The sequence below is a fragment of the Drosophila busckii genome, chromosome 2L (genome assembly GCF_011750605.1).
Source record: "Drosophila busckii strain San Diego stock center, stock number 13000-0081.31 chromosome 2L, ASM1175060v1, whole genome shotgun sequence".
Lineage (NCBI taxonomy): Eukaryota > Metazoa > Arthropoda > Insecta > Diptera > Drosophilidae > Drosophila > Drosophila busckii.
Window position 1 is genome coordinate 14,565,305 of NC_046604.1, and position 24,587 is coordinate 14,589,891.

The following is a 24,587-nucleotide window of genomic DNA, read 5'->3' on the forward strand; positions in this document are numbered from 1 at the left end:
GTTGCACATCTCTCAAACTGAACGAAACCGTTAGGCAACGCTCAATGGGAGCGTAGACGCGGCTTTTTGGCGCCAAAAATTGGTTCAGATGTGCCAGCGAGTTCAACTTCGTGGCTGAATCAACAATTGTAAACAAACGCGTGCGCCGCTGAGGGCGCCAATTTGTATGTGTGGAGGCGTCTCCAACTTTCGGTCGCTTCGTTAGGTTGCCAAGGTGCTGCCTGCCTGGCTGCCAATTGAAGTATATTTGCTTGAAATTGCCGTGTTGGCAAATCAGAAACTTGCAGACGCTCGTGGCGAACGGTTGTTTTTGTATTGGAGGAGCCCAGCTAAGTAAACTTGGCCGAGAGAGTAGCAGTAGTAGGCACTAAAGCAATAAAGCAGTTGGCATTAAAGTGAAACGCACACGCAACCAGCAGAAACAAAAAATAAACCAAAACCATAAAAACAAACGTTGTGTGTATGTGTGTGTCTTAGTGTGTGTGTGTGTAGTAAAAGTGAAGAAAGCGAAGCATAATAATAGCAAGCGGATGTGTTGTTGTTGCTAATGTTGTCGTTGTTATTCCAATTGTTGTTGTTGTTGCTGGTGCTGCAGGCAGACAGGAAACATACGAAAAGTGGAGCGCAAAGAAAGCCAAACGTTTGTTGTTCTCTGACTTACAAGTTGAGTGTTAAGTGTGTGTGTGTTGCCAATGAAAATGCAAATTGTTGGTAACAAATATTGGTGGCCAAAACGAGTGCAACAACGCAAATCAATAAACAACAAAACAAAAAATGCCAAAAACTGCAGCAGAAACTAATTTAAATAAATTATAATACACACAAAAGTGAGCAGAACTCTAGACTGTAAAACAAACTGTGTTTATATAATGGCCAACAACAGCAGCTGCTGCTGCTAGCCAAGTTAAGTTTAAAGCAGCAACATGTCACAGCCGCGTGGCGGACGCGGCGCAGGACGCGGCGCTGGTGGCGCTGGCGTTGGGCGCAAGACGCCCTCATCGCTAACTGGACCGCCCGACGATTCGGCCACGCCCAGCGAGCGCGCAACGCCTGCCAGCAAAGCGGAGTCGGATCCCAAGGACGACAGCTCCAGCAATGGCGACAAAAAGGATGCCGACGGCTTTCCAGCGCCCAAGCCGCCCAGCGCGGGCGCCTCCATACGCGACACGGCCAACAAGGTGCTCGCCATGGCAATGAAAAGCGAATGGACGCCCAGCGAGGCGGAGCTCAAGAAGCTGGAGAAGTATGTGGCCAATGTGGGCGAGGATGGCAATCATATTCCGCTGGCCGGCGTACATGATATGGTGAGTGCTGCTGCTGGCTGCAGTTTGTAAAATCAATTTTCGAATAAGTATAACGGGCAACGTCGCCCTTATCAACGTGGCTTGGTCGGCATTTGAGGCACTTTTTTTGTTTAGTTGTTTACCAGCCAAAATAACGACACAGCGCGCGCTCATAATAAAATGCATTTGTATTGGTGTCTGTTGTTTGAAAGCGCGTCCCAAATGTGTTCGCTGCCAAGGCAATGGCACGCTCCTCGTCGTCGTCGTCGTCCTGCCACAAGTTGTGGCGCGCGCCCCCGTTTACCCTCGCATAGAAACTCAACTCATAAAGCATCGAAATTGAAGCGCTTCGATTTCAATTTACCATAAAAATGACAAAAAACAAAAACTAAAGCAAAACCAAAGTCGTTGACATAAAATTAACGTTGCACAGGCTCAAGTCGCTACCCTAAGACTCGAAACATGAAATGCAAGGGGCTGACGCTCTAAGCAATGGGAGGGAGCAAGGGTTGACTGTGATAATGCCATGCAAATTATTTTCTTTTTGCTGTGCGAAAGGCATCATTAACATAGAAAACTTTCTTGTGTTAGACAGCGTCTATGAATACCCTGCAAGCCAAGCTTCAAATGGGGTAGCTTAGTCACAGACAAAAAGAAATTGCTAGGCAGAATTTTTAGAGTAGAATTTAATGCAGAATTAGTTCCTAAATTTAATTCAAGTTGTTATAATCACAGAATATTTAAATCAAAGCTAGAATTTTAGTATTTTAAGCCTGTTTGGTTTCTTATACTTATAATTTTTACTTTAGTGCTTATTTATTCATATTCTAACCAATATTTCTGTTAGACACTTGTGCTCATAAGTCTCAAGGCCTATTTATTACAAGAGCTATTTGGACTTGATTTGGTTTTAATTATTGAAAATGACGCAAAAAAGCAAACGAGGTGAAAATGACTTGAACAACAAAAGCAGCAAGAACATAACAAATACAAACTTATTTTTATTATAATGATGATGACCGTATGCCAACAACTTGCAAGCATAATGGCCATTTAGGCTCAAAGTTTAAATGTTTTACTACTGCATCAAATTAGGCAAGAATATTAAAGCAAAGCAAATATGAACTTCACTTACAGAATTTATATAAAATATCTGCTCATATAATATTGAAATTCATTCAAAAAACAAACTAAAATTAATTTAAATATCAATTTTAAGAATTTTAAGCTCTCGCTTATCACAACAATCTAACAAATGTTTCAACTATTTTCAGAATACCGGCATGACACCGCTGATGTATGCAACGAAGGACAATAGAACGGCCATAATGGATCGCATGATAGAGCTGGGTGCCGATGTTGGTGCACGTAACAATGTGAGTTCGAGTATCATATATCAAGTGGCTTGGCTTATACCATTTAAAGTGGCTTAAATAACAGCTTGAGCCACACAGCTACTCCACTCAGCTGTGTGTGTGTGTGGGTGTTGGACGAAGTAGCAAGCAAAACAAGTTGCTGAAATTGTGTCAAATCGATAAGAAAAAAAGCAAAGACGCATAATTAAATCCCAAGCCGGGGTAGCCCCAATGGGCGATAGGGAGAGAGAGGTCAAGTTACGCACTTTCTGCACACGCATACTTTGACACTCAAAGCCAAATCAAAGGCGACCGGCGAGAGCAGTTGGTGGCTAAGTGCCGCTGTGGGTCAACTAAACAGCGCTTGGCCAATATATGAATTGGCCCGGCTTTTAAGGCACGCGAATTCGTTGACTCAGGGGGGTTCACTTTGATTTTGATTGTTTGTTTTATTATTGCATACCCCAAAGGCGCTGAGAGAGACATTTAATTTACAATTTATACCAATTTATATGTTTATTTTTAGTTAGCCTCACTGCCACACTCATGTGGCAGGCAATTGGCAACTGAACATGGCACATTATGTGTGTTCGCATGCCACAATTACTTGACCACAATTCATTTTCAGTCGCAAATGCCACGCATACTTCTCTATTTGCCTCTCTACAGGCAATAAAAATCCTTGACCTAATTACTAAATAATTGTTGCCAAACCGAAAACCCAAACTAAATCGAAAATTCAATTACGAAAACAAGCGAAATATAAAAATTGTGCCATAAGAAATTCCCACAAATTAAGCAAATTTTCCCAAAGAAATTTTCCCAGCGCATAAAATGTCAAAGGTAAAACAAAGCAAAAAATAAAAACTTTATGGCAAGCAGTAAATTGAAATATTTTGAAAATTAAGTCATGCAATTTTTTTTAATTTGCGTTATTTTTCTTTGAAATACTGCGAAGTTAATTATTTTAGAGTAGTAAAGCGTTTGCCACACCTTGTGGCACACACTTGAGTTGAATTAAATTTCTTCATTGCAAATGTCACAGTGCGCTAATTATTTTTATTATTTAATGACGCTACGCTAATGAATTAAAAAGAGAATTAAATAAATTACTGGCAGTCATTTTTTAGTTTTGCATTTTACAATTTTGTGGCGCTTATCTGAGCTGCAAAATATTTACGCTTGACACGACATTTGTGCTTGAGAAGTGATGTAATGAGTAAGGCTAGTGTAATTAACATTTAGAGGCTGTTATGGGCGTTAACGCACACACACACACACACAAACACACAGACATGTGCAGCTGAAAAAAAAGAGAGGCGTTGTTGCAACTTAAAAGTCAATTAATCAAGTGGCTTGAACGACTTTGAAATACGCCCAAAAGATAAAGTGACCAGCGGGTTGGGGTGGGGTGGACTGACAGGCGTTTTGTTTTTGGCAAATGACCTTTGCAGACACATTAATATGCAACTTTAATTCACATAGACTGCGCACTTAAGGCAACAAAAGCGAAAGTGAAAGCCTAAGTGAGGCGATGACAGCGTGAAATTTTAGTTGCTGCTGCTGCTTTGTGCGTACGCATTATGTCACGTCAAGTTGAGGCGTGCGATTTGTCAAAGTTGCGTGTACACAACAACAATAAATGCTTCAACTAATGCAAATTAATTAAATGTGTGTAAAGAGGCGCGTAACTAAAGCGCTACATGCAAATAGACGCTGACATCAGAGCATTAGTAGCTCGAGCTTGCAAGTAATAAGTACTTTATAATTAAACATATTTTCAAGTACGCACACACACACACACCTGCTATGTGTGTGTGTGAGTGTAAATGACTTCATCTGCATGCTTCAACTCAAAGCTAACATATGTGTAGCATACTTAGTTGCGCTCCCACAACAAACAAAACTAAAATTGGGTCGCCTACACCTTCTTTTTCCATCCCTCGTTGCCTCATTCACCCCTTGCTGACTTTAGTCATATTGGCAAAAGGCTGGCGCAAAAATGTGCTGGAAAATTTGCGCTTCCGTTTTGGTTTTGTTTCCGGTTTTTGCTTTCGCTTCGTTGCCTTGCCTTCATACTAGCAACACACACACACACACACACACACGCACACACATGCCTATATTTTATATGTATAAAAACTTTGTATTTGCTGCCCGCAATGTATGCAAAGCAGGCGCGTGAAATATTATCTGTCTAGCGTTTTACTAGAGCTGCAAGTTCTAAGGTTTTTTTGTTGTTAGATACACCTAGGGCAACTTCTTTTCCAGCTGGACATGTGTCAAAGCCCTCGACTTTACACTTTTTACACACTTTGAATGCTTCACAAAGGCTTGAAGGTTGCTAAAGAGTGAAATCGAAACAAATCTGAATGTCTTCGAGCTTAAATTTTAAAATAATATCAATTTTCTTATTTCTTGTTGTATAATAAATTTCTATGTTAATGTTTGTGCTACAGCTTTATTTATAAAAATGTTAAGCAAGTGTATTTTGTAGCTAGTTACTGCCATTTCTTATTTTTTTTTTTGTATTTTAGCTTGCCTACACCTGCTGCTATGCAAATGAGCCAACTAAGCTGCAGCTTGAAATAAATTGGCATTAATAGACATATAAGTGAATAATAAATTGGGCAAACGCCGCAGGAATCGCTCGTATAAGCTTCATTAATAATGTTGCTTAAGCTTTGCTTATTTTTAATTAGCTGTTTAAATTAGCAATCAACGTAGCGAAAAAAGAATTACAGTCAACAACAATGTAGCTAGCTTAACAGATTGATTAATTACGTTTGCTATAATGCAAAGATTTATAAATATTAAGCTGGCAACTTATTCATTGCTTGCTTATACTCGAAGAGTACACAGAGAACTGAACTGGCTGTGGCCCTCGCTTGCTGCCTTATCATAGCCTCAAACACATTGATCAACAGCTAAAGAATAGTAGCAGCTTTGCTTATAATCAGCTCAAGAGAGCAAAGGGCAAGAGAGCAGCGCTGCTCTGATCGCGAGCGTTGCTGCTTAGTGCAGAGCGTTCGCTTAGTCTGCAACGAACGAACGATCGGCTGGCTCAGTTCTGTTTTGATTGCAGGTAGAGCGAGCAGCACTTTAGCTAATCTTCATTTGAAAATCGCTAAGGTCTCGCCGTACACTTAGATTTCCAATAATTAGGCAGTTCTACTTCTTGAGTATATAATATAGCTACGTATATTATTAGAACCCATGACACTGCACTACAGCGAGTCGCTGCTCAACTAGAACAAACAGCGCATACATTAGAGCCCCAAAAGAAACGAAAACCAAGTCACTTCCGCTACGTGCGGCCCAAACAAGGCATAAAAAGCCAAAAGAAATGACCAACTAAGGCAGCGTTATAAATTAAGTAAAGTGGGTATATGGGGCGTATGTGTAACATATTGCGTTATGGCTGCAATAAATATATGAGCGTGTGTGTGTGTGTGTTTGTTGTCGCCAAAAAAGGCAATCAACATTTTTGTGGCTCGTTATCTTTGCAGCAAGGCGACCAAATTGGCTCCAGGGTCAGCAGCAGCGTTTGATGCAAGCTTTGCATGTGTGGCAAGTGGCAAGACCATTAAGCCAACTGGCCAAAAGTGAAAGTGCACATGCAAAAGATTGTGCAAATGTTGAGTAATCAGCCGCACCTCAGTGGCTCAGGCCACACCACACATGCTACTTGCCACATGGCTCGTGGCATGCAAAGTGTGGCATGAAGTGCATGGAAAATCCAATGCAAATGACTTTGACCCATTGAACTGCTTCGCTTTCACTTGAGCTTAAGCTTGCAATCCAACTGATTCAATTGACTTGAAGCATTTTCTTTCAATTTCTTATGCTTTGACTTTAACTTTAACTCACTCTCTTTCTCTCTCTTTTTTGCTCTGTTGCAGGATAATTACAATGTGCTGCATATTGCTGCAATGTATTCGCGTGAGGATGTCGTCAAATTGTTGCTGACTAAACGTGGCGTCGATCCCTTCTCCACCGGCGGTGTAAGTATGCATTAGTCTTAACCCTAGCAAGCCCCAACAATTTCTTTTTAAAGCTGTTTGTTTTGCTCAAAGCTTTGCCACTGCAATTAAGTGCAAATAAATTTTTTAAAGCTTTTTTTTAAAGCCACATTAGACGCATATTTTGTGTTGAAAGGTCAGCGCTTGGGGCAGCTGCATGCAACTTTAGGGCCAATTAGCTGCGACAAGGTTAAGAAGCTAATGGCGCACCTCAAGGCTCTAATTTAAAAGCAAATAAACTTGGCTAGCCAGCTAAGCGGCTGCCCCAAGGAAGCGTTGAAAATAAACAGCAAAGCATAAGAAATAATAAATAGAGAAAAATGCTTATATGATTAGATTTATATATTAGAAGCAGAATTTATTGGAGTTTAGTTTAATGCCTATAAAATATATAAAGAGAAAATATTAAGTCTCTAATAAATTTTCTATTACAAGCAGTTTGATTAAAGCTCAAAGCTTATAAAATATATAAGGATATAATAAATAGAGAGTTGCGATTTTCTACTACAGGCAGTTTGATTAAAACTTCTTGGACTTTAGTTCAATTAAACTTGACTAGTAACAAATACAGCAGCATTGAAAATGAATAGCGAAGCTTCCTAAGCAAATTAATTAAGAAATCTGAAGCATAGAAATATTTTTAAGAATCTTCATAAGAACAGATTTAGTGCCTAAATATTTTTCTATTACTTCTTGGACTTAATTTCAATATATTAGGAACTAATAAATAGATAAAAGTGATTCAGATTAAGTCTTTAATGAATTTTCTACTACAAGCAGTTTGAATAAAACTTCTTGGACTTTAGTTCAATTAAACTTGGCTAGAAATAAATACAAAATGAATAGAAAAGTTTGCTAAGCAAATTGATTAGGAAATGTAAAGCATAGAAATATTTTTAAGAAACTTCATAAGAACAGATTTGGTGCTAAAATATTTTTCTATTACTTCTTGGACTTTATTTCAATATATTAGGAACAAATAAATAAGCAGCTCTGTCTCTCATGAATTTTCTACCACAAGAGCTGGAAACTGTTGCACTATAAATATTGGATGCATATAGTATATTTACTAACTTTGCATGCGAGTCTCAACTAAGTTACGCCTTCGTATTATGTTCGTTGTAACATTTTAATATGCGAGCTTTGCCGCAATGAATTTGGGAACTAAGTGAGGGGTGGGGGGATGAGGTGAGCGTTTCACAACTAAAATTACTGATGTTTATCAGCATGTAGGAGCGACAGAGAGAGCGCGTTAAATGAAAGAGACAGTTAGCTATACACACAGATGTTAACTTTTGTTTTAGCAACAGCGCCAAAAAGTTTTTTGAAGTGGGTGCCGCCGCCGCCGCGCTCATGTGCGTGGTAAAAGTTGTAAAAACCAACACCAATGCAAACTAACACACACCAACACACACACACACACACATGTACAGTTAATTTAGCGTAGGCCTGTCAAAGCATTAGAAAGACAGAGAGAGGGGAGGCAGCAAAGTTTATACAGGCGCTGTTGCTGTCAATCTGTGATATGAGAAAAAGTAACAAAAAAAAAAATAGAAAAATAAAAAGAACGGCAAAGTGACACGAAACGAGCTTATAAAGCGTTTGTACGCTTTGCTCTTCCATTCAGTTGCAATTGGAATTTTGAAGTGAATAAATGAGAGTGTTGAAATACTAAATACTAAAACTATTTGCTTTTTATGAAGCATAAGGAATGTGCGTGCGCGCCCATTGTTTATAATAAAATGTATGTGTGCTTTAGTTGATAATTTATGTGCACTAACTATGCGTTATTAATCGTTAAACATTTACAATTCGCAGTCACGTTCGCAGACCGCAGTACACTTGGTGTCCAGTCGTCAAACGGGGACAGCAACAAATATCCTTAGAGCGCTGCTAGCTGCTGCTGGCAAGGACATACGCTTGAAGGCAGACGGTGTAAGTATCTCGAGACGCTACAAGTGTTGTCTGTATGTGCCTGTATGTGTGTGTGTGTGTGCATAAAGTTATGAGTTGCTTATTATGTGAAGTACACTCTCCAGTCTGTGCCAGGCGGTGCCAACGTAAACAAAAGTTTAATAAAAATCAACAATAGGCAAACAACAACAACAACAACAACAATAGTAACAACTATATGCTAGCTATAGCGCATAAATTGTGAAAAATCGATATGCAAAAGCTGCCCATACCCCCAACTAAATGCAATTCAATTCGAATAAAAATAAAACAGAAACCCCAAAAATAATGTCAGAGCTGTTGTCTGATTAACTTGCAACCGAGAGAGTCGAAAATTCAGACAGCGCTGAGCTCACTATGTGGCAACTATTTGTCGCATCACGTGCTTGGGTGCAAATTTGCTGCGATATATGCACAACGCACGCGACGTCGATAAATTTCTGAGCGAAGCGTGTGGCATGTGGCATGAGGCACTCGATTGATAGTCTAGACTCTAGACAATGCAGCGCCCGAGCCTACGCGGCTTTGATTTAAATCAATTAAGCGCTAGTCTCACAACTTGCACAACTTTCTATACGCTGTCAAAGAAAATTAGCCAAATAAAGTATACGCGCCGTTGTACACGCACCCAAAGCTATATTTATATAAAAGCTGATATATATATAGGCTTTTATCTATGGCCATGTCGTTGCCAACAACAAAGCTCGACAAAAAAAAAGGGGGTCACGTTGCCCATAAGTACAACTTGATTTGCTAAGCGTTGCTACCCCAAGAGAGCGAAGAGTTGGGGGGCAGTGTGTTTGGCTTTCATGCCATGCTCTTTGCTTTTGCATTTGCCAGTTCAAAGTTCGCGCGAATAAAGTTGCAAACTTGGCTAAAAATAGCAAACGTTAACACTTGAGGCATGAATTTGCTTAATTGGTATTTATGTTGCTCTCTATGCATGCCAAGTATGTGTATGTGTGTGTATGTGTGTTGATTATAATTATGCAGTACATTAATATACGCTCACCTATTTATCACTAGCGTGGCAAAATCCCATTGCTGCTGGCCGTGGAGTCGGGTAACCAGTCCATGTGCAGAGAGCTATTGGCAGCACAAACGGCGGACCAACTAAAGGTGAGTAGAGAGAACTGAAAGAGAGAATTATACATTAGCGAAATTGAAATTTTAATGCAAACTTATACTAAAGTCATTAAATTCCCTATGACTTCTCTAAGTTTGTTCAGCGCTATAACAGAAATAAATTAAAATTTATTTTGCTTTTTTTGACGAAATGCGTCGCATGCATCTTGAGGCCATAAATTCCAGTCTTGATATATTGATAACACTTGCACGACAAGTTGCACTAGCTAATCAAGAAATGCCCAGAACAATCATAAATGCAAATAAAACTGCGACTTATGCCATTGAACTGTCATAAATAAATCAGAAATGTATGCAAATGTTCAAGCTACGCACATGTGCAACTGAAAAGTGACGGCACTAGTGTGTGTGTGTGAAGTGGCGCAACAGCGCATTGAATGCAACAGTGCGACATGCGCCAAAAGTTTGGCATTGTTTTGTGTTGCTCGAGTCAAGAGCGCGCGCCCCGAGTGCGTGGCGTGCTAATGAAATTAACCAAAAAAGGGTTTTTCATGCAAAGTTAACGTTAAAGTTTGCCGCTGACTTTGGCCAACATAAGCAGCACGCAATTTGCCAGCCGGCTAACGGTAACTGGGTCAACATGTTGTTTGCGAAAAACGCAGCGTTAATTGAACCGTAAGGGCAAGGGGCTAACCTTGTTACCAAGCTCATTTGCATTAGCCAGAAATTGGCTTTAACTACACTTGGACTTTTTTTTTGTTGCAGGCAACGACGGCCAATGGAGACACGGCCTTGCATTTGGCCGCCAGACGGCGAGACGTGGACATGGTGCGCATTTTGGTTGATTACGGCACCAATGTGGACACCCAAAACGGCGAGGGCCAAACACCGCTGCACATAGCCGCCGCCGAAGGCGACGAGGCGCTACTCAAGTATTTCTATGGCGTTCGAGCGTCTGCCTCCATTGCGGATAATCAAGGTGAGTGCAGCAAGGCAACCAACTCATATGCAAATGAAACTATAAGCTACACCCCTTTGTCAGATCGCACACCCATGCACTTGGCTGCGGAGAATGGACACGCACATGTCATCGAAATTCTGGCGGACAAATTCAAGGCGAGCATCTTTGAGCGCACCAAGGATGGCAGCACACTGATGCACATTGCATCACTCAATGGCCATGCTGAGTGCGCCACTATGCTCTTCAAGAAGGGTGTCTATCTGCATATGCCCAACAAGGATGGAGCACGCAGCATTCACACAGCTGCTGCCTATGGGCATACGGGCATTATCAATACACTGCTACAAAAGGGCGAGAAGGTTGATGTTACCACCAATGTAAGTTGAGGAAAAAAAAGGGGGAAAAGTCAGTACAGATTACTACAACTAATGTCAACTCTAGCTCAAATATCTTGATAGACTTGTATTAAGCTTAGAATTCTATCAAGCATCCAAGTCTATTTTATCATATCAAACATTTTTATCTTAGATCAAACAATTCAGTTACTAAAAGTGCTAACAGAACTTTTTTTGTAGCAAATAGTTCGCTTAAGAATTTATATTTGAGACTTAGTCACTGTTAAATATATTTTTCTATAGTAAATAATTTGCTTAGCTCTATATTTGAAATTTTCTTTGACTCATGTGTATTGCTTATAGAATTTCTTTTAAGCTCTTCTTCTTTTTCATATATTAATGGCAATTGCCTGTTTGCAGTGACAATCTGCTCTAGTAAGATTCTCAATACGCTTGTCTAATTAGCTTAAAATTTTAAATGAAAACAGATTTGTTGCCAAATTATCGCCTAACAGCTACTGCTCTACTCACTTTGCATTCACACTCTGTTTTTTATATTGTCAGGACAACTACACAGCTCTGCATATAGCTGTGGAGTCAGCCAAGCCAGCTGTAGTCGAGACGCTGCTGGGCTTTGGCGCCGATGTGCATGTGCGTGGTGGCAAGTTACGCGAGACGCCGCTGCATATTGCAGCACGTGTCAAGGACGGCGATCGTTGCGCTTTGATGCTGCTTAAGTCGGGAGCAAGTCCGAATCTAACTACAGACGATTGCTTGACGCCAGTGCATGTGGCAGCAAGTCATGGCAATTTGGCCACCATGATGCAGCTGCTTGAAGATGGCGGCGATCCGCTTTACAAATCAAATGTAAGTACAGCAAACTCTGCAACAGTGAACTATGACTAATCTCACTTGCATTGCAGACTGGCGAAACACCTTTGCACATGGCCTGTCGCTGTTGTCATCCGGAGATTGTGCGTCATTTGATTGAAACGGTTAAGGAGAAGCACGGACCGGATAAAGTTACGACTTACATCAATTCTGTAAACGATGAGGGCGCCACAGCGCTGCACTACACTTGCCAAATAACCAAGGAGGAGGTGAAAATACCCGAATCGGATAAGCAAATTGTGCGCATGCTGCTCGAGCATGGAGCGGATGTCACTTTGCAAACGAAAACTGCGCTGGAGACCGCATTTCACTTTTGCGCCATGGCCGGCAACAATGATGTGCTGATGGAGATGATTTCGCACATGAATCCCACGGATATACAAAAGGCTATGAATCGCCAGAGTTCGGTGGGCTGGACGCCGTTGTTGATTGCCTGCCATCGTGGGCATATGGAGCTGGTCAATAATCTTTTAGCGAATCATGCCAGAGTCGATGTCTTCGATACGGAAGGACGTTCGGCATTGCATTTGGCGGCGGAGCGAGGATATTTGCATGTGTGCGATGCGCTGCTAACCAACAAAGCTTTTATCAATTCCAAGTCGCGCGTGGGACGCACTGCACTGCATTTGGCTGCCATGAATGGATTTACGCATTTGGTCAAGTTCCTGATCAAAGATCACAATGCAGTCATCGATATTCTGACGCTGCGCAAACAGACGCCGCTGCATTTGGCTGCGGCCAGTGGACAGATGGAGGTTTGCCAGCTGCTGCTGGAGCTGGGCGCGAACATTGATGCAACCGATGATTTGGGACAGAAGCCCATACACGTTGCCGCCCAGAACAATTACTCGGAAGTGGCCAAACTATTTCTGCAGCAGCATCCGTCGCTGGTGAATGCAACCAGCAAGGATGGCAACACCTGCGCTCATATTGCCGCCATGCAGGGCTCCGTGAAGGTGATTGAGGAGCTTATGAAATTCGATCGCTCTGGCGTGATCTCGGCTAGAAACAAGTTGACCGATGCCACGCCGCTGCAATTGGCCGCCGAGGGCGGGCATGCGGATGTGGTAAAGGCTCTAGTGCGTGCCGGCGCCAGCTGCACGGATGAGAACAAGGCGGGATTTACGGCTGTGCATTTGGCTGCCCAGAATGGACATGGACAGGTGCTGGATGTGCTCAAGAGCACTAATTCCCTGCGCATCAATAGCAAGAAGCTGGGACTCACTCCGCTACATGTGGCCGCCTACTATGGCCAGGCGGATACGGTTCGTGAGCTGCTGACCAGCGTGCCGGCAACGGTGAAATCGGAAACACCCACGGGTCAGACTCTATTCGGTGAATTGGGCACAGAGTCGGGCATGACGCCACTGCATTTGGCAGCCTTTTCGGGCAATGAGAATGTGGTGCGACTGCTGCTCAACTCGGCGGGCGTTCAAGTCGATGCAGCTACTGTGGAGAACGTAAGTTGCCGCTACAAATTCAGTTCATTCGCATGCTCATATTTTCATTGGTTTTCTTAGGGCTACAATCCGCTCCATTTGGCTTGCTTCGGTGGACACATGTCAGTGGTTGGTTTGCTTCTGAGTCGATCGGCGGAACTCCTTCAATCAACAGATCGCAATGGTCGCACCGGTCTGCATATTGCGGCCATGCATGGCCATTTCCAGATGGTGGAGATTCTGCTCGGTCAGGGCGCGGAGATAAATGCAACCGATCGCAACGGTTGGACGCCACTGCATTGTGCTGCCAAAGCCGGCCACTTGGATGTGGTCAAGCTGCTCTGCGAAGCGGGCGCATCGCCCAAATCGGAGACAAACTACGGCTGTGCGGCCATTTGGTTTGCCGCCTCCGAGGGACACAATGAGGTGCTGCGCTATCTGATGAACAAGGAGCACGATACGTACGGACTCATGGAGGATAAGCGATTCGTTTACAATCTAATGGTCGTATCGAAGAATCACAATAACAAGCCCATACAGGAGTTTGTGCTTGTGTCGCCAGCGCCAGTGGATACAGCTGCCAAATTATCCAATATATACATAAATCTCTCCACGAAGGTCAGTTGAGCCTTTTAATTTATGCAACTTGCATTGTCGAATCGCTTAAAACGTTTCGTTACTTTTCATAGGAGAAAGAACGCGCCAAGGATTTAGTTGCTGCTGGCAAACACTGCGAGGCAATGGCTACCGAGCTTTTAGCCTTGGCAGCTGGCTCCGATTCGGCTGGCAAGATACTGCAAGCCACCGATAAGCGCAATATGGAGTTTCTCGACGTCCTAATCGAAAACGAGCAGAAGGAAGTCATTGCGCATACGGTGGTTCAACGATACTTGCAAGTGTGTTTTAAATTATCGAATACCATCCCCAAAGCAGTTCTTAACTTATTTTCTTTTCTGCAGGAATTGTGGCACGGCTCCTTAACCTGGGCTTCGTGGAAAATAATGTTGCTGCTTGTTGCATTTATCGTCTGTCCACCCGTATGGATTGGCTTCACATTTCCGATGGGTCACAAGTTCAACAAGGTGCCCATTATCAAGTTTATGTCCTACCTCACTTCGCATATTTACCTCATGACGCATCTGAGCATTGTGGGCATAACGCCCATCTATCCAGTGCTGCGTCTTAGCCTGGTCCCCTACTGGTACGAAATAGGTTTGCTCATTTGGTTGAGCGGCCTACTTTTGTTCGAGCTGACGAATCCATCGGACAAATCTGGATTGGGATCGATAAAAGTGCTCGTCTTGTTACTAGGCATGGCCGGTGTGGGCGTGCATGTGGTTGCCTTTCTGTTTGTATCGAAGGAGTATTGGCCCACGCTTGTGTATTGCCGCAATCAATGCTTCGCCTTGGCCTTTCTGCTTGCCTGCGTGCAAATCTTGGACTTCTTATCATTCCATCATCTGTTTGGACCTTGGGCAATCATTATTGGTGACTTGCTCAAGGATCTGGCTCGTTTCCTGGCTGTGTTGGCCATCTTTGTGTTTGGCTTTTCCATGCACATAGTGGCATTGAATCAATCGTTTGCCAACTTTACGCCGGAGGACTTGAGAAGTTTTGAGAAAAAGAATCGCAATCGCGGCTACTTTAGTGACGGTAAGTTGGAACGTTTGCTTTGCTTTTAATTAATTAATTAACTTTTTGATTTGATCTTTAGTTTTTTTTGGAATGTTTACGCAACTTTCCTTTTACTTTTTCAAAGTTCAATGTGTCTTGATAAGTATCTGTATCTGCCTTGAATGAAACTGTGTGCTCAATGTTCACTTATAAATAATATAAAAAATACAACCACAAATACAAATACAACAATTGCATGCTCTACAACAACAACAATAACAACAAATATGTATACCCCTCTTCCCGTTTCGATGTCGTCATGTGTACTATAAACCATTCATAACTCTTTGTCAATACCCCCACCCCCACCCTGTCTCCCCCCAAGTTCCCTGACCATACTAATCAAATTGTCTCTATATATTGCTCAGATGATATGCCCACTCCGCGACCTCCGCCTCCGGAGAATTATGTCGATAGTCGCTTCAGCGAATTCCGACGCAAGCACAAAGATGATCGTAAGTTTCTTCTCCGCTTAACTCTCTCTCTCTCGCCTTTATTGCATGGGCCTATCACTTTCGGGCTCTCTCATAATCAAATGTTTAATTAAATTGCAGGTCGGGTCCCTATATATAATGTATATGTTATATATATATCGCTTGGGGGCACCGACCGTTCGTTCCTTGCCTTCAATGTTGTGTGTAACAATTTAATTTTTTTTATCCTATACAAATATATATTTTCCAGTTCTATGGAAAAAGCAAACCCCCCACTACTCATAAATGTAAATGTTAGCCTTGTTCTTTGTTAAGTTCCTTTCGTTTCGAGGCATGTTTTGTTGGTCAGCGGATAATGTTCTATGTTTTGTGCATCCTTGATGTTGTGGATTCAATGTTAAAGCATAGGTATCATAATCTACATTATTATTAACACAACAATATTTAATGTTATTTAATAATTTGTTAAGCATGTACATATTATTTTCATATTTTTGTGCAAATAATTTATTAACTTAAATTCAATGAAATAAAATTCAAAGTAGAAGAAAATATTAAAAATTTAGAAATTTGATTAACCCACAAGCACTTATTTTATTTTTAAAAATGTTAAAAGCCTTGTACATAAGGTTAGGAAATTGTTCAAGAATATCTTTTTTCATTTTAAAATACTTTATTAAATGCAGTCAGATTTGTTAAGAAAAGTGTTGAGTTTATTGTTTTTCCATTACATTTTAGTTTACTTTACAACACTTGATCAATTTTTATTTGTCGTGCGCCGCATATACAAACTAAGTAATAAATATAATAAACTCTGCATGTTGATGTTTTGCAAAGATGCCAGCCAGCCACAAAATATATAAAAATAATTAATTATATGCCATATATATATTTATGATCGCCTGGTCTTAACCAGGGGCTTGAAGCTTCAGCCGCTGCTGCTTGGCACGAAAATTTCTGCACTCTATGGCGCATATGAAGAAAATCTGACAAAAGATCGTATCGATATTTAATCGGTTTTCGTATGTAAATAGCCAAGTTGTTTTTGCCTGAAGTGTTGTTTGCTTTTAACACAAGCCACTTAACTAATCAAACAAACAAACAAAGTTTCTGCACTCACGTGCCCATAATAATAATTTAAGAAGCAAACAATCAAGCAATCAATCAATCAAACAATTAAGCAATTGCAAATTCACCACAACTTGGCTTGAAATGCGTGAGCGCGTATTGAGTTCTAATGCGTGTGTCTTTTATAACGATCAAAATGTGATATATATTCATATGTGATATATATATCACATATATTGAACTGGTTTTGGCTGTTAGGACCCATGACACCATTTCTGGCCTTTGAGCGTCTGTTCTTCGCTGTTTTTGGACAAACAACCACGTTGGACATCAATCCCATGCGACATCTGCGTCCCGAGTGGACCGAGGTCCTCTTCAAATTTGTCTTTGGCATATATTTGTTAGTGTCTGTGGTTGTACTGATTAACCTGCTAATTGCCATGATGTCGGATACTTATCAACGCATACAGGTTTGTATTTAACAAAACGCTAATCCTTATCCCCCCATCTTTTTTCTCTTTCTCTTTTTCTTCCCACTACAAAAAACAAAACTGCATTATAAACATATCTATATCTATATATCTATAACTTAAACTTACGCTTTTAATTTTTGTAACTGACGACAACCCCGAATTTATTAATTCGATTCTTTATTGGTGTACGGTTGTATTTGTACCGTTGCTTTTATTTGGGGTTGGTCGATCGATTCTCGCCAATTGTGAATGGGCCCAACCCCATTAAATGACCAAAACAAATGGGCGTCCGTTATCTTTTTATTTTTCAAATCAAATACTCCTATGTCCGCATTTATTATTGGGGGTGGTTGGTCGTCGTTGTGTTTGTGTCCCGGAAACAAACGACACAGTGCGCATGCATCCGATTACCTCGTTCGAGTTATTGTTCTTTGCCGTGTTCGGCCAGACGCAGACGGAGCAAACGCAAGTTGACAAAATCAAAAATTTAGCCACGCCCACTCAACCGTACTGGGTTGAGTATCTATTCAAAATTGTCTTTGGCATATACATGCTGGTATCGGTGGTTGTACTCATTAACCTGCTGATTGCTATGATGTCAGACACCTATCAAAGAATTCAGGTAGTATATTTTTGCAAATGGCGCTTCTAACTTATTGAAAACTAAAGCAATTTATAACTTAACTACTCAATATATATAATCAACTTAAATAAGTTATGTATGTTTACTATATAATTACTATTATAAATATTTATTCATTAATTTTCAAGTTTCTTTCAGCTAACCCACATTAAATTAGTTTTAAGTTTTAGAAGCGAACAAGTTAGTGAAAGGAGCATAGCAGGAATAATCCAACAGAAATTGAATTGTCCGCTCAGAAAATATTTAATCCAAACTTAGCAGATCTCAAGTTGCTTATTTTAATATTAATATTTCTTTTTAATTCAATGGCATATATTTTGTAGATCCATCCTCTGCCCAGACTTGCAACTTCCAGGTTTTTTCAAAACAAAAAAATTTAGACATCTGTCAGATACAGTTTACTACAACGAGCTGTATCTGACAGATACCAAAGCGTAGCTAACAAATTCGACTCTAGTTGACACTCAGCTTTTAGTGTAGTTGAAAAACAAATTAAACTGTTCGCTGTCTGTGTTTGTGTCTTTAGCTTTAGTCTTAGTGGCAAATTGAAAACGCGTAGCTTTTGTGTAGTGTGTCTAGTGTTGAGCAATGCCGCTCGCCAGTGTTGACAAATGCATGCTTTATAACTAAATTTTTTTAAATGCTGCATGTTTTTTATGTGTGTGTCCCAAGTCTATAGAAATAAACCAATAAATGCGTTAAATTTTGTAATCGAATTTCTTTGAAAAGGTGGAACGTAAGAAATTCTGCTGCTAAATTTACGCCCAATATTTGTGTATTTCGATTATAAAGAGTTTATTTCGCCGCGCTTAAGTTAATTTTAAATTGTAACAGCTTTTGCTCATCTTAACATCATTTGTGTAACTCTGTGTGTTCTCGTTTCTATTCTCATTACATCAAACATAATCATGCCATCCAAACTATGCATAAAACCTATGAAATACTAGGCCCAATCTGACATCGAATGGAAATTTGGCTTATCCAAGCTTATACGCAACATGCATCGCACTACAACAGCGCCATCGCCGCTTAATTTAGTTACCACCTGGTTTATATGGATCGTCGAGAAGGTCAAGGTAAAAACAAGAAAACAAAGCAGAAGAATTATATACAGAACAAAATCAGAACTCGCTCGTCTAGAGTTGCTGACCTTCGCTTCGCAAACCATTTAAAGCAATTTGGCAACAACAATTTTTTGTTTTAAGAATTGTCTAAAGCTTTAAGTGTCTGTTTGCTAAAGTTTGCACTAAAGTTTAAACTATTTGCACGTCTGCGCGCACACAAGTCAATGCCAATGAATAAGCTCAGTCGTTCGATTGAATTTATTATTGCACTCAATTTATTCTGCTTTATATGTTGATGATAATTGCTATTTGTTGTGTCTTTTGTCTCATGTCCCGAATGCTAATTGCAAATAAACTAACTACACCTAATGCTATCCAACACACACTAAAACAACAACAAACAACAACAACAACAACAGGCACGCATGAAGAAAAAGAAGCGCCCAAGTCTGGTACAGATGATGGGCATACGTCAGGCCAGTCCACGCACCAAAGCGGGCGCCAAATGGTTATCGAAGATCAAGAAAGGTGAGCAATGTATGTATCTTCCAAAGCTGCCTCTGTGACCCCTTGACCCCCCCGAAGCTACAGGTTGGTTAACAGCGTGCAGAACTTTTGTAGCAAATGCAGCCACATCTACTACTTCTATATCTTACTATATCTAACTCTCTTGTAATCTTTCTTTTAAACAATTGGCCTGCTCTAGCTCAAAATTTCTTTCACCAACTCCAACTACAAGCTGCCCACTCACTTTTTACACACTGCTAACTATTTATTTTTACTCTCGTCAGACTCTGTGGCCTTGTCCCAGGTGCATTTATCGCCGCTGGGCTCCCAGGCTAGCTTCTCGGCTGCCAATCAGAATCGCATTGAGAACGTTGCCGACTGGGAGGCGATTGCCAAGAAATATCGCGCGCTGATGGGCGATGAGGAGGCGCTTTCTTTGAAGGATTCGGATGCAGAGAGCGCTTCGGCGGAGGGTACAGCACAGGCTCCAGCACAGGTCAGAAAATCGAGGGCCGTTGCTGCTATTGCAGACAAACCAGCTGCTAAATAGATTAACTAACTTTATTCATTAATTAATTATTGAGTGCTTTATTCGATTAATCGCTTTAACTAAACGACTTTCGATTGCAGGTCTAAGCTCTTCAAAGCTCATCCTTCTACTCTACTTCTCTGCTACTTAACCCTATCCTCAACTTCTCTTCTACTTATAACTACTACTACTTCCTCTTTCATCTCGACTGTCTATGTCTCTAGTCTCTAATTCTAAGTCTCTATACTAAGCTGCGCACTCATCTTAACACTAAACTAAGCCCACACTCTAGATTAACTAATTTAGCTAGAATATGGAAATTGTTTTGAAGCCTTTTTATTTTATTTTATTTTTATTTATTTTTTATAACAGCGCAACAACAAATACAAAATGTTTTCCAAATTGAAAAAGAAATTGATAATGAAATTGAACATTTAGGTCCTCTTGGACTTTGCCTATTGCCGAACTTCTTAGCATTTTAACATTTTATAATTAAGCTAATATTTGCAATTAAGTAAAATATTCTAACATTATTTGATACGCCTAATTAAGTCTTTGAACGAAATCTTCACGCAGACAAAAACCTAAAGAAAATAACTAAAATTTGTTAAGCTTTTGATGTGTGTGTCGATTTTTTTAATGAAATTTGTAATTTAATTAATTCTCATAACTAGTTTTATTAACTATTGATAACTTTTTGTATACAAAAAAAAAACAAAAGAAAGCCCTTAAAATTTGTTATATGTACTTATGTGTAAATAAATAGATATATTTGAAAAAATGCAATGAAATTATTTAATTGGTATATGTGTTAAAATTTCTTGCAGTGTCGCTTTATAGCGTTGTCTCTGTCACATAGCAAGCAAATACTAAACACTCTTTTAACTCGCTCTATTGGGTGCTTGTCTTAGCTAAGCTTATGCTGCCTTGTAAAAGCGCTAGATGGCGCTGTGTTGTCGTTATGCCTGCGATTGGCGCTAGCTGGCTTTAGCATATGAAATAATTGGTTTGAAATATTTATAAAAATATTAAAATTTATACTTTGTTTATTTAAAATTAAGGGAAATTCAATTCAACACGCAGAGTATAATTTTTAATTAATTTTCAATTTAAATCTTATACAAATCAACGTCTTAGTTTTTAGGTTTTTTTTATTGCATTTTGGCCAAGCTTCACTTTTGTTTAACCACAACTCACACACACAAGCAGCTAAAATTGACCAAGGTGTTGAGCTGAGCAAGTGAATTTTAATTTGGATTTAAATGCAACTGCAACAGCAGCAGCAGCAGCTACAACAATTGCAGGTGTCACACTTTTGGTTGCAAAGTGTTGAAAATTGCAAACTGTTTATAAAACTGGTTGAAATTTGTTGCCACTTGCCCGGTTGCCATTGCCATTGTTGTTGTATTTTATTATACATAATTGGCTTTGCTGCTGTCACTTGATTGCTGACTGTTGACATTGTTGTTGCAACGCTTGTTGCAAGCCACATGAGCGATAAGTAAAACAACAAGTTTGTGTGGCAAGTTCATAAATTTTGGTTTTAGAGTTGATTGAATTAAAATGCTTAAATAGCAAACCGGTTGAAAATGATTAATGCACAACCAAAAAAAATAATAAAAAAAAAGGCAACGCCTGGCTTGGCTACTGCATAGAAATTTTGTAGTGTGTGCATGTTAACTGCAAATAAATTCAAATGCAATAGATAAACTATAGAGAGAGTGTGTGTCTGTCTGACTGGGTGACTGTCTATCTATCATTCATCAAAACAGCAGCAGCAGCAGAGACTGGGACAGGAAGCGGGCAGCAACATCGAATGTGTGGTGCTTGGCACAGCAGGTGACATTTACAGAGATCAGTAAAAATAAGATGAACTAAACATGAACACGACATGGCAACAAGTTGTAGTTAACGTTGTAGCTTGAAACACTTTTTCATATCGAAACTTGTGATATGTTTTGATTAATGGCAAGCGACACAAACACTTAATTTGACGCCAGGCGCCTCAAGCAGCAGCAGCAGCAGCAGCAGCAACGATCAGCAGACGATCGCCAACAGTTGCTCTTGGCTGAGACTTTGACTTGGGCGCATCTCACAGTCGAAATGAAATCAAAAGAGAGAGGGAGAGCAACAATAATCTCAAGCAAGATTAATTATTGTAATCACATCAACACGGCACCAAGACGAGCGTCTACAATACGAACAAATAAAATATGTGAAAATAAAATGATCAATGATCGAGCAGCAAAAAAGAGTAAGAGAGAGAGCGAGAGCGCGAGAGTCTTCACTGATTTAGTTCACTCTGAGCTGGCATTGAGGCTTTGGCTTTGGGGTATGGCTTACACATTTCATTGGCTAATCAAGATGCTAATTTGAAGAAGATTAATTTGCTGCTCGTAGTTGTCTTCCTGTCTGCTCTGCCTGCAAGCTAAAGATTCGATTCACATGCACACACAACAGTCACAAAGATTATAATCTGATATTTCAGTCTCTTGACGCGTTATTAATAATCGAAAAAACCAACGAACACACTCAAGTTTTGTCGTATATACGCATAGCTAAGCATTTAGCAATGTTGCCTTTGTTATTCCGTCAGTGACACGCAGATTAATTGAAATTTTATGAGTAGCGCAGACGTAAACAATCAGCGAGACCACCTTTTGCCCAGCCCCTAAGGTCATAAGAGCCTGTCTACAAAAAAATAAAACAACAACAACTGCTTTAGTCGCCTCTTATAACTTTGCGCTAGTTGCTGCTAAAACTGCGCAGGCAACAAATGGGAAGGGGAGTCGACCAAATTGTTTACAGTGGTTGCTGCTACATTTAAAATTTAACAAATAATTAAAGCTGTTCAAAATTTAGCTAAAGTTCTAATTTTGATAAGGCAGCTTAAGTAACAATTACACTTGTTTAATTTTAAGTTAAGGCTTTAAGTGTAACTTCTATTTTTGTATAAGAAATAATAACTAAAGCGCTTAGTGAAGTTACTACTCAAATATTTTCTAAATATTTAATTCTAAGCTTTGCTCAGCTCTTACCACAGTAGCCTAGAGAGCTTGCAGCGCAGCGCTGATCCTGCTGACGTGCCGACCATGTTAATTGATAGACTGTGAAATTATTTAGCAACGCCAAGAGTCCAACCAAGCCATCAAGCCAACTCCTGTGCCTGTGCCTCGCTCGGTCGCTTGGGTCATCAGCAAGACTTATGTCTTATGTCTTAACGCCGCTGGCCACACATCAGAGTCACAGTTACCGTCATAGTCACAGTTTTGTAGCGAGGGCAACTGGCTAAGTGAAAAGTGTTAAAAAGTGCGGCAGAGTCTTCTTTGTTTTCTTTTTTTTTGGCTTATAAGACAAATGAGGCAACAACGAAGCGTAGTGAGATTTTTGACATTTGCGAAATTTGAAATGTCAGGCAGCGTACAAAAAAAAAGTTGACGAAGGTTGTGGTTGAGCCCCCCCAAAGACTCGGGGCCAGGTTAAGAGAGCTCGTCATGGTTAGACGGACAAGTCGTTGGGCATTTAAATTAAAGCTCGGGTGAAAGGTTATTAATTTGCAAATAAAGCGCAACTGTTGTTGTTGTTGTTGCTAAATTCATTTGCTGTCTTTTTGGCATGGCTCATTTGATTTTAATGTTGACTGAGCGAGCGGCAAAATGATAACGAATGACAGACGTTGAAATGAAAGCGGAAAGCCCACAATATACACAGTTGGCCAACAGAGCAAGTGTTATAGCCATTTAACAGCAATTAAGGGAACACCCAATGGGAGAAAGTTGCGCTAAATATAAACTAAAGAGTGAACTAAGTGAATAATTTTTAATGTGGCAGCTCAAACTTAAAACTAAAAATGTATTAAATATTTTTGTTTGTTTGAATTTGTTTCTATTTGCTGTCAATATTTATAAAATTTATTTAATTAAAATGTAAGTCCAGCCCTCAATCATTTTGCTGAGCACGTGACTTTAGCCCTTTTATTTTTGTTTTAAGCCAATTGCAAGTAAGCGTAACAAATCTGCAATTTACAATCAACATGGTGCAACAATTGCTTGCAATTTCAGTTAGCTGCTGCTGCTGTTGGCTGTAACTTATGGCCAACATCAGTGGCACCATTAAAATCATTTAGAGGCCAATTAAATTTCGTTAGCAGCATTAAAAATTGCAATGGAGCCAAAGCCAAGCGAGAGAGTCACATGAGAACAATTGCGTAATGTGTATAACTGATAAAAGTGGCCGAGAGAGAGAGAAAGGGGCGGGAGTAGAAGAAGCAGCAGCAGCAGCAGCGTTGTATGCACTGCATGCTGGACGCTGAACAATTAAAATCTGGTAAAATGGCTGTTGATGTTGCAACTGCTCTGCAGCTTTTATCCTGATGGACCCAACTACCCACCCAACCCAACCCGTTGGCTTACATTGAAGCCTCATGCGTGCTTGTGCGTGCTGTCGTGCGATTTGGCTTAAATTGGCTACGCAGCAGCGCTGGAGATTTGCAGTGACTAAATGTGCCAGCTGGGATCGCCATTAGACCCAACCCAATACTCTCTATACCCAAAACATCATCAGCCTGGGAATTTCAATTAGACAATAGATAGAGAGCCTGGGCGCGTACAACAAATTTTCCCACCAAAGCCAAAGCCAAAGCAATTACAATTTCGCAGTAGAAGAAGCAAAATGTTGCGTTGCTGCTGCTGCTCACCAAATAAATTCATAAAAAAAGATTACACATTGGCATTTCGTATGGCCGCCTACGTGTTTGGCTGGTCAGCCGACCAAAAACTTTATTAAGTTGGCAGGCAGCACATTCAATTTTCTAGCAAATTTAGCTACTCTTTCTTTCTTTCTTTCTTTCTCTAAGCCAAAAACTTTCACA

General features: G+C 40.3%; 1 protein-coding gene across 1 annotated transcript; it reads left to right on the forward strand.

Annotated features, from left to right (window-relative positions):
* Positions 1 to 923: 923 nt before the first annotated feature.
* Positions 924 to 20,336, forward strand: LOC108608049 (serine/threonine-protein phosphatase 6 regulatory ankyrin repeat subunit A). Its single transcript, XM_017999230.1, has 18 exons — positions 924 to 1,304; positions 2,558 to 2,659; positions 6,541 to 6,642; positions 8,479 to 8,595; positions 9,640 to 9,732; positions 10,465 to 10,678; positions 10,742 to 11,037; positions 11,560 to 11,862; positions 11,919 to 13,346; positions 13,407 to 13,943; positions 14,015 to 14,221; positions 14,285 to 14,978; positions 15,368 to 15,454; positions 16,760 to 16,971; positions 18,565 to 18,693; positions 19,101 to 19,209; positions 19,473 to 19,684; positions 20,090 to 20,336. Exons 1-18 carry the CDS (start codon positions 924 to 926, stop codon positions 20,153 to 20,155), a joined length of 5,289 nt encoding a protein of 1,762 aa, XP_017854719.1. The 3' UTR covers positions 20,156 to 20,336.
* The last annotated feature ends 4,251 nt before the right edge of the window (positions 20,337 to 24,587 follow it).

What these genes read in the sequence shown, in the direction of transcription:
- LOC108608049 (XM_017999230.1), top strand. Translation starts at nt 924, where the DNA reads ATGTCACAGCCGCGTGGCGGACGCGGCGCAGGACGCGGCGCTGGTGGC. An exon ending in AAACGGCGGACCAACTAAAG is followed by an intron (nt 9,733 to 10,464) that starts GTGAGTAGAGAG and finishes TTTTTGTTGCAG; the next exon opens with GCAACGACGGCCAATGGAGA. An exon ending in AGGTTGATGTTACCACCAAT is followed by an intron (nt 11,038 to 11,559) that starts GTAAGTTGAGGA and finishes TTATATTGTCAG; the next exon opens with GACAACTACACAGCTCTGCA.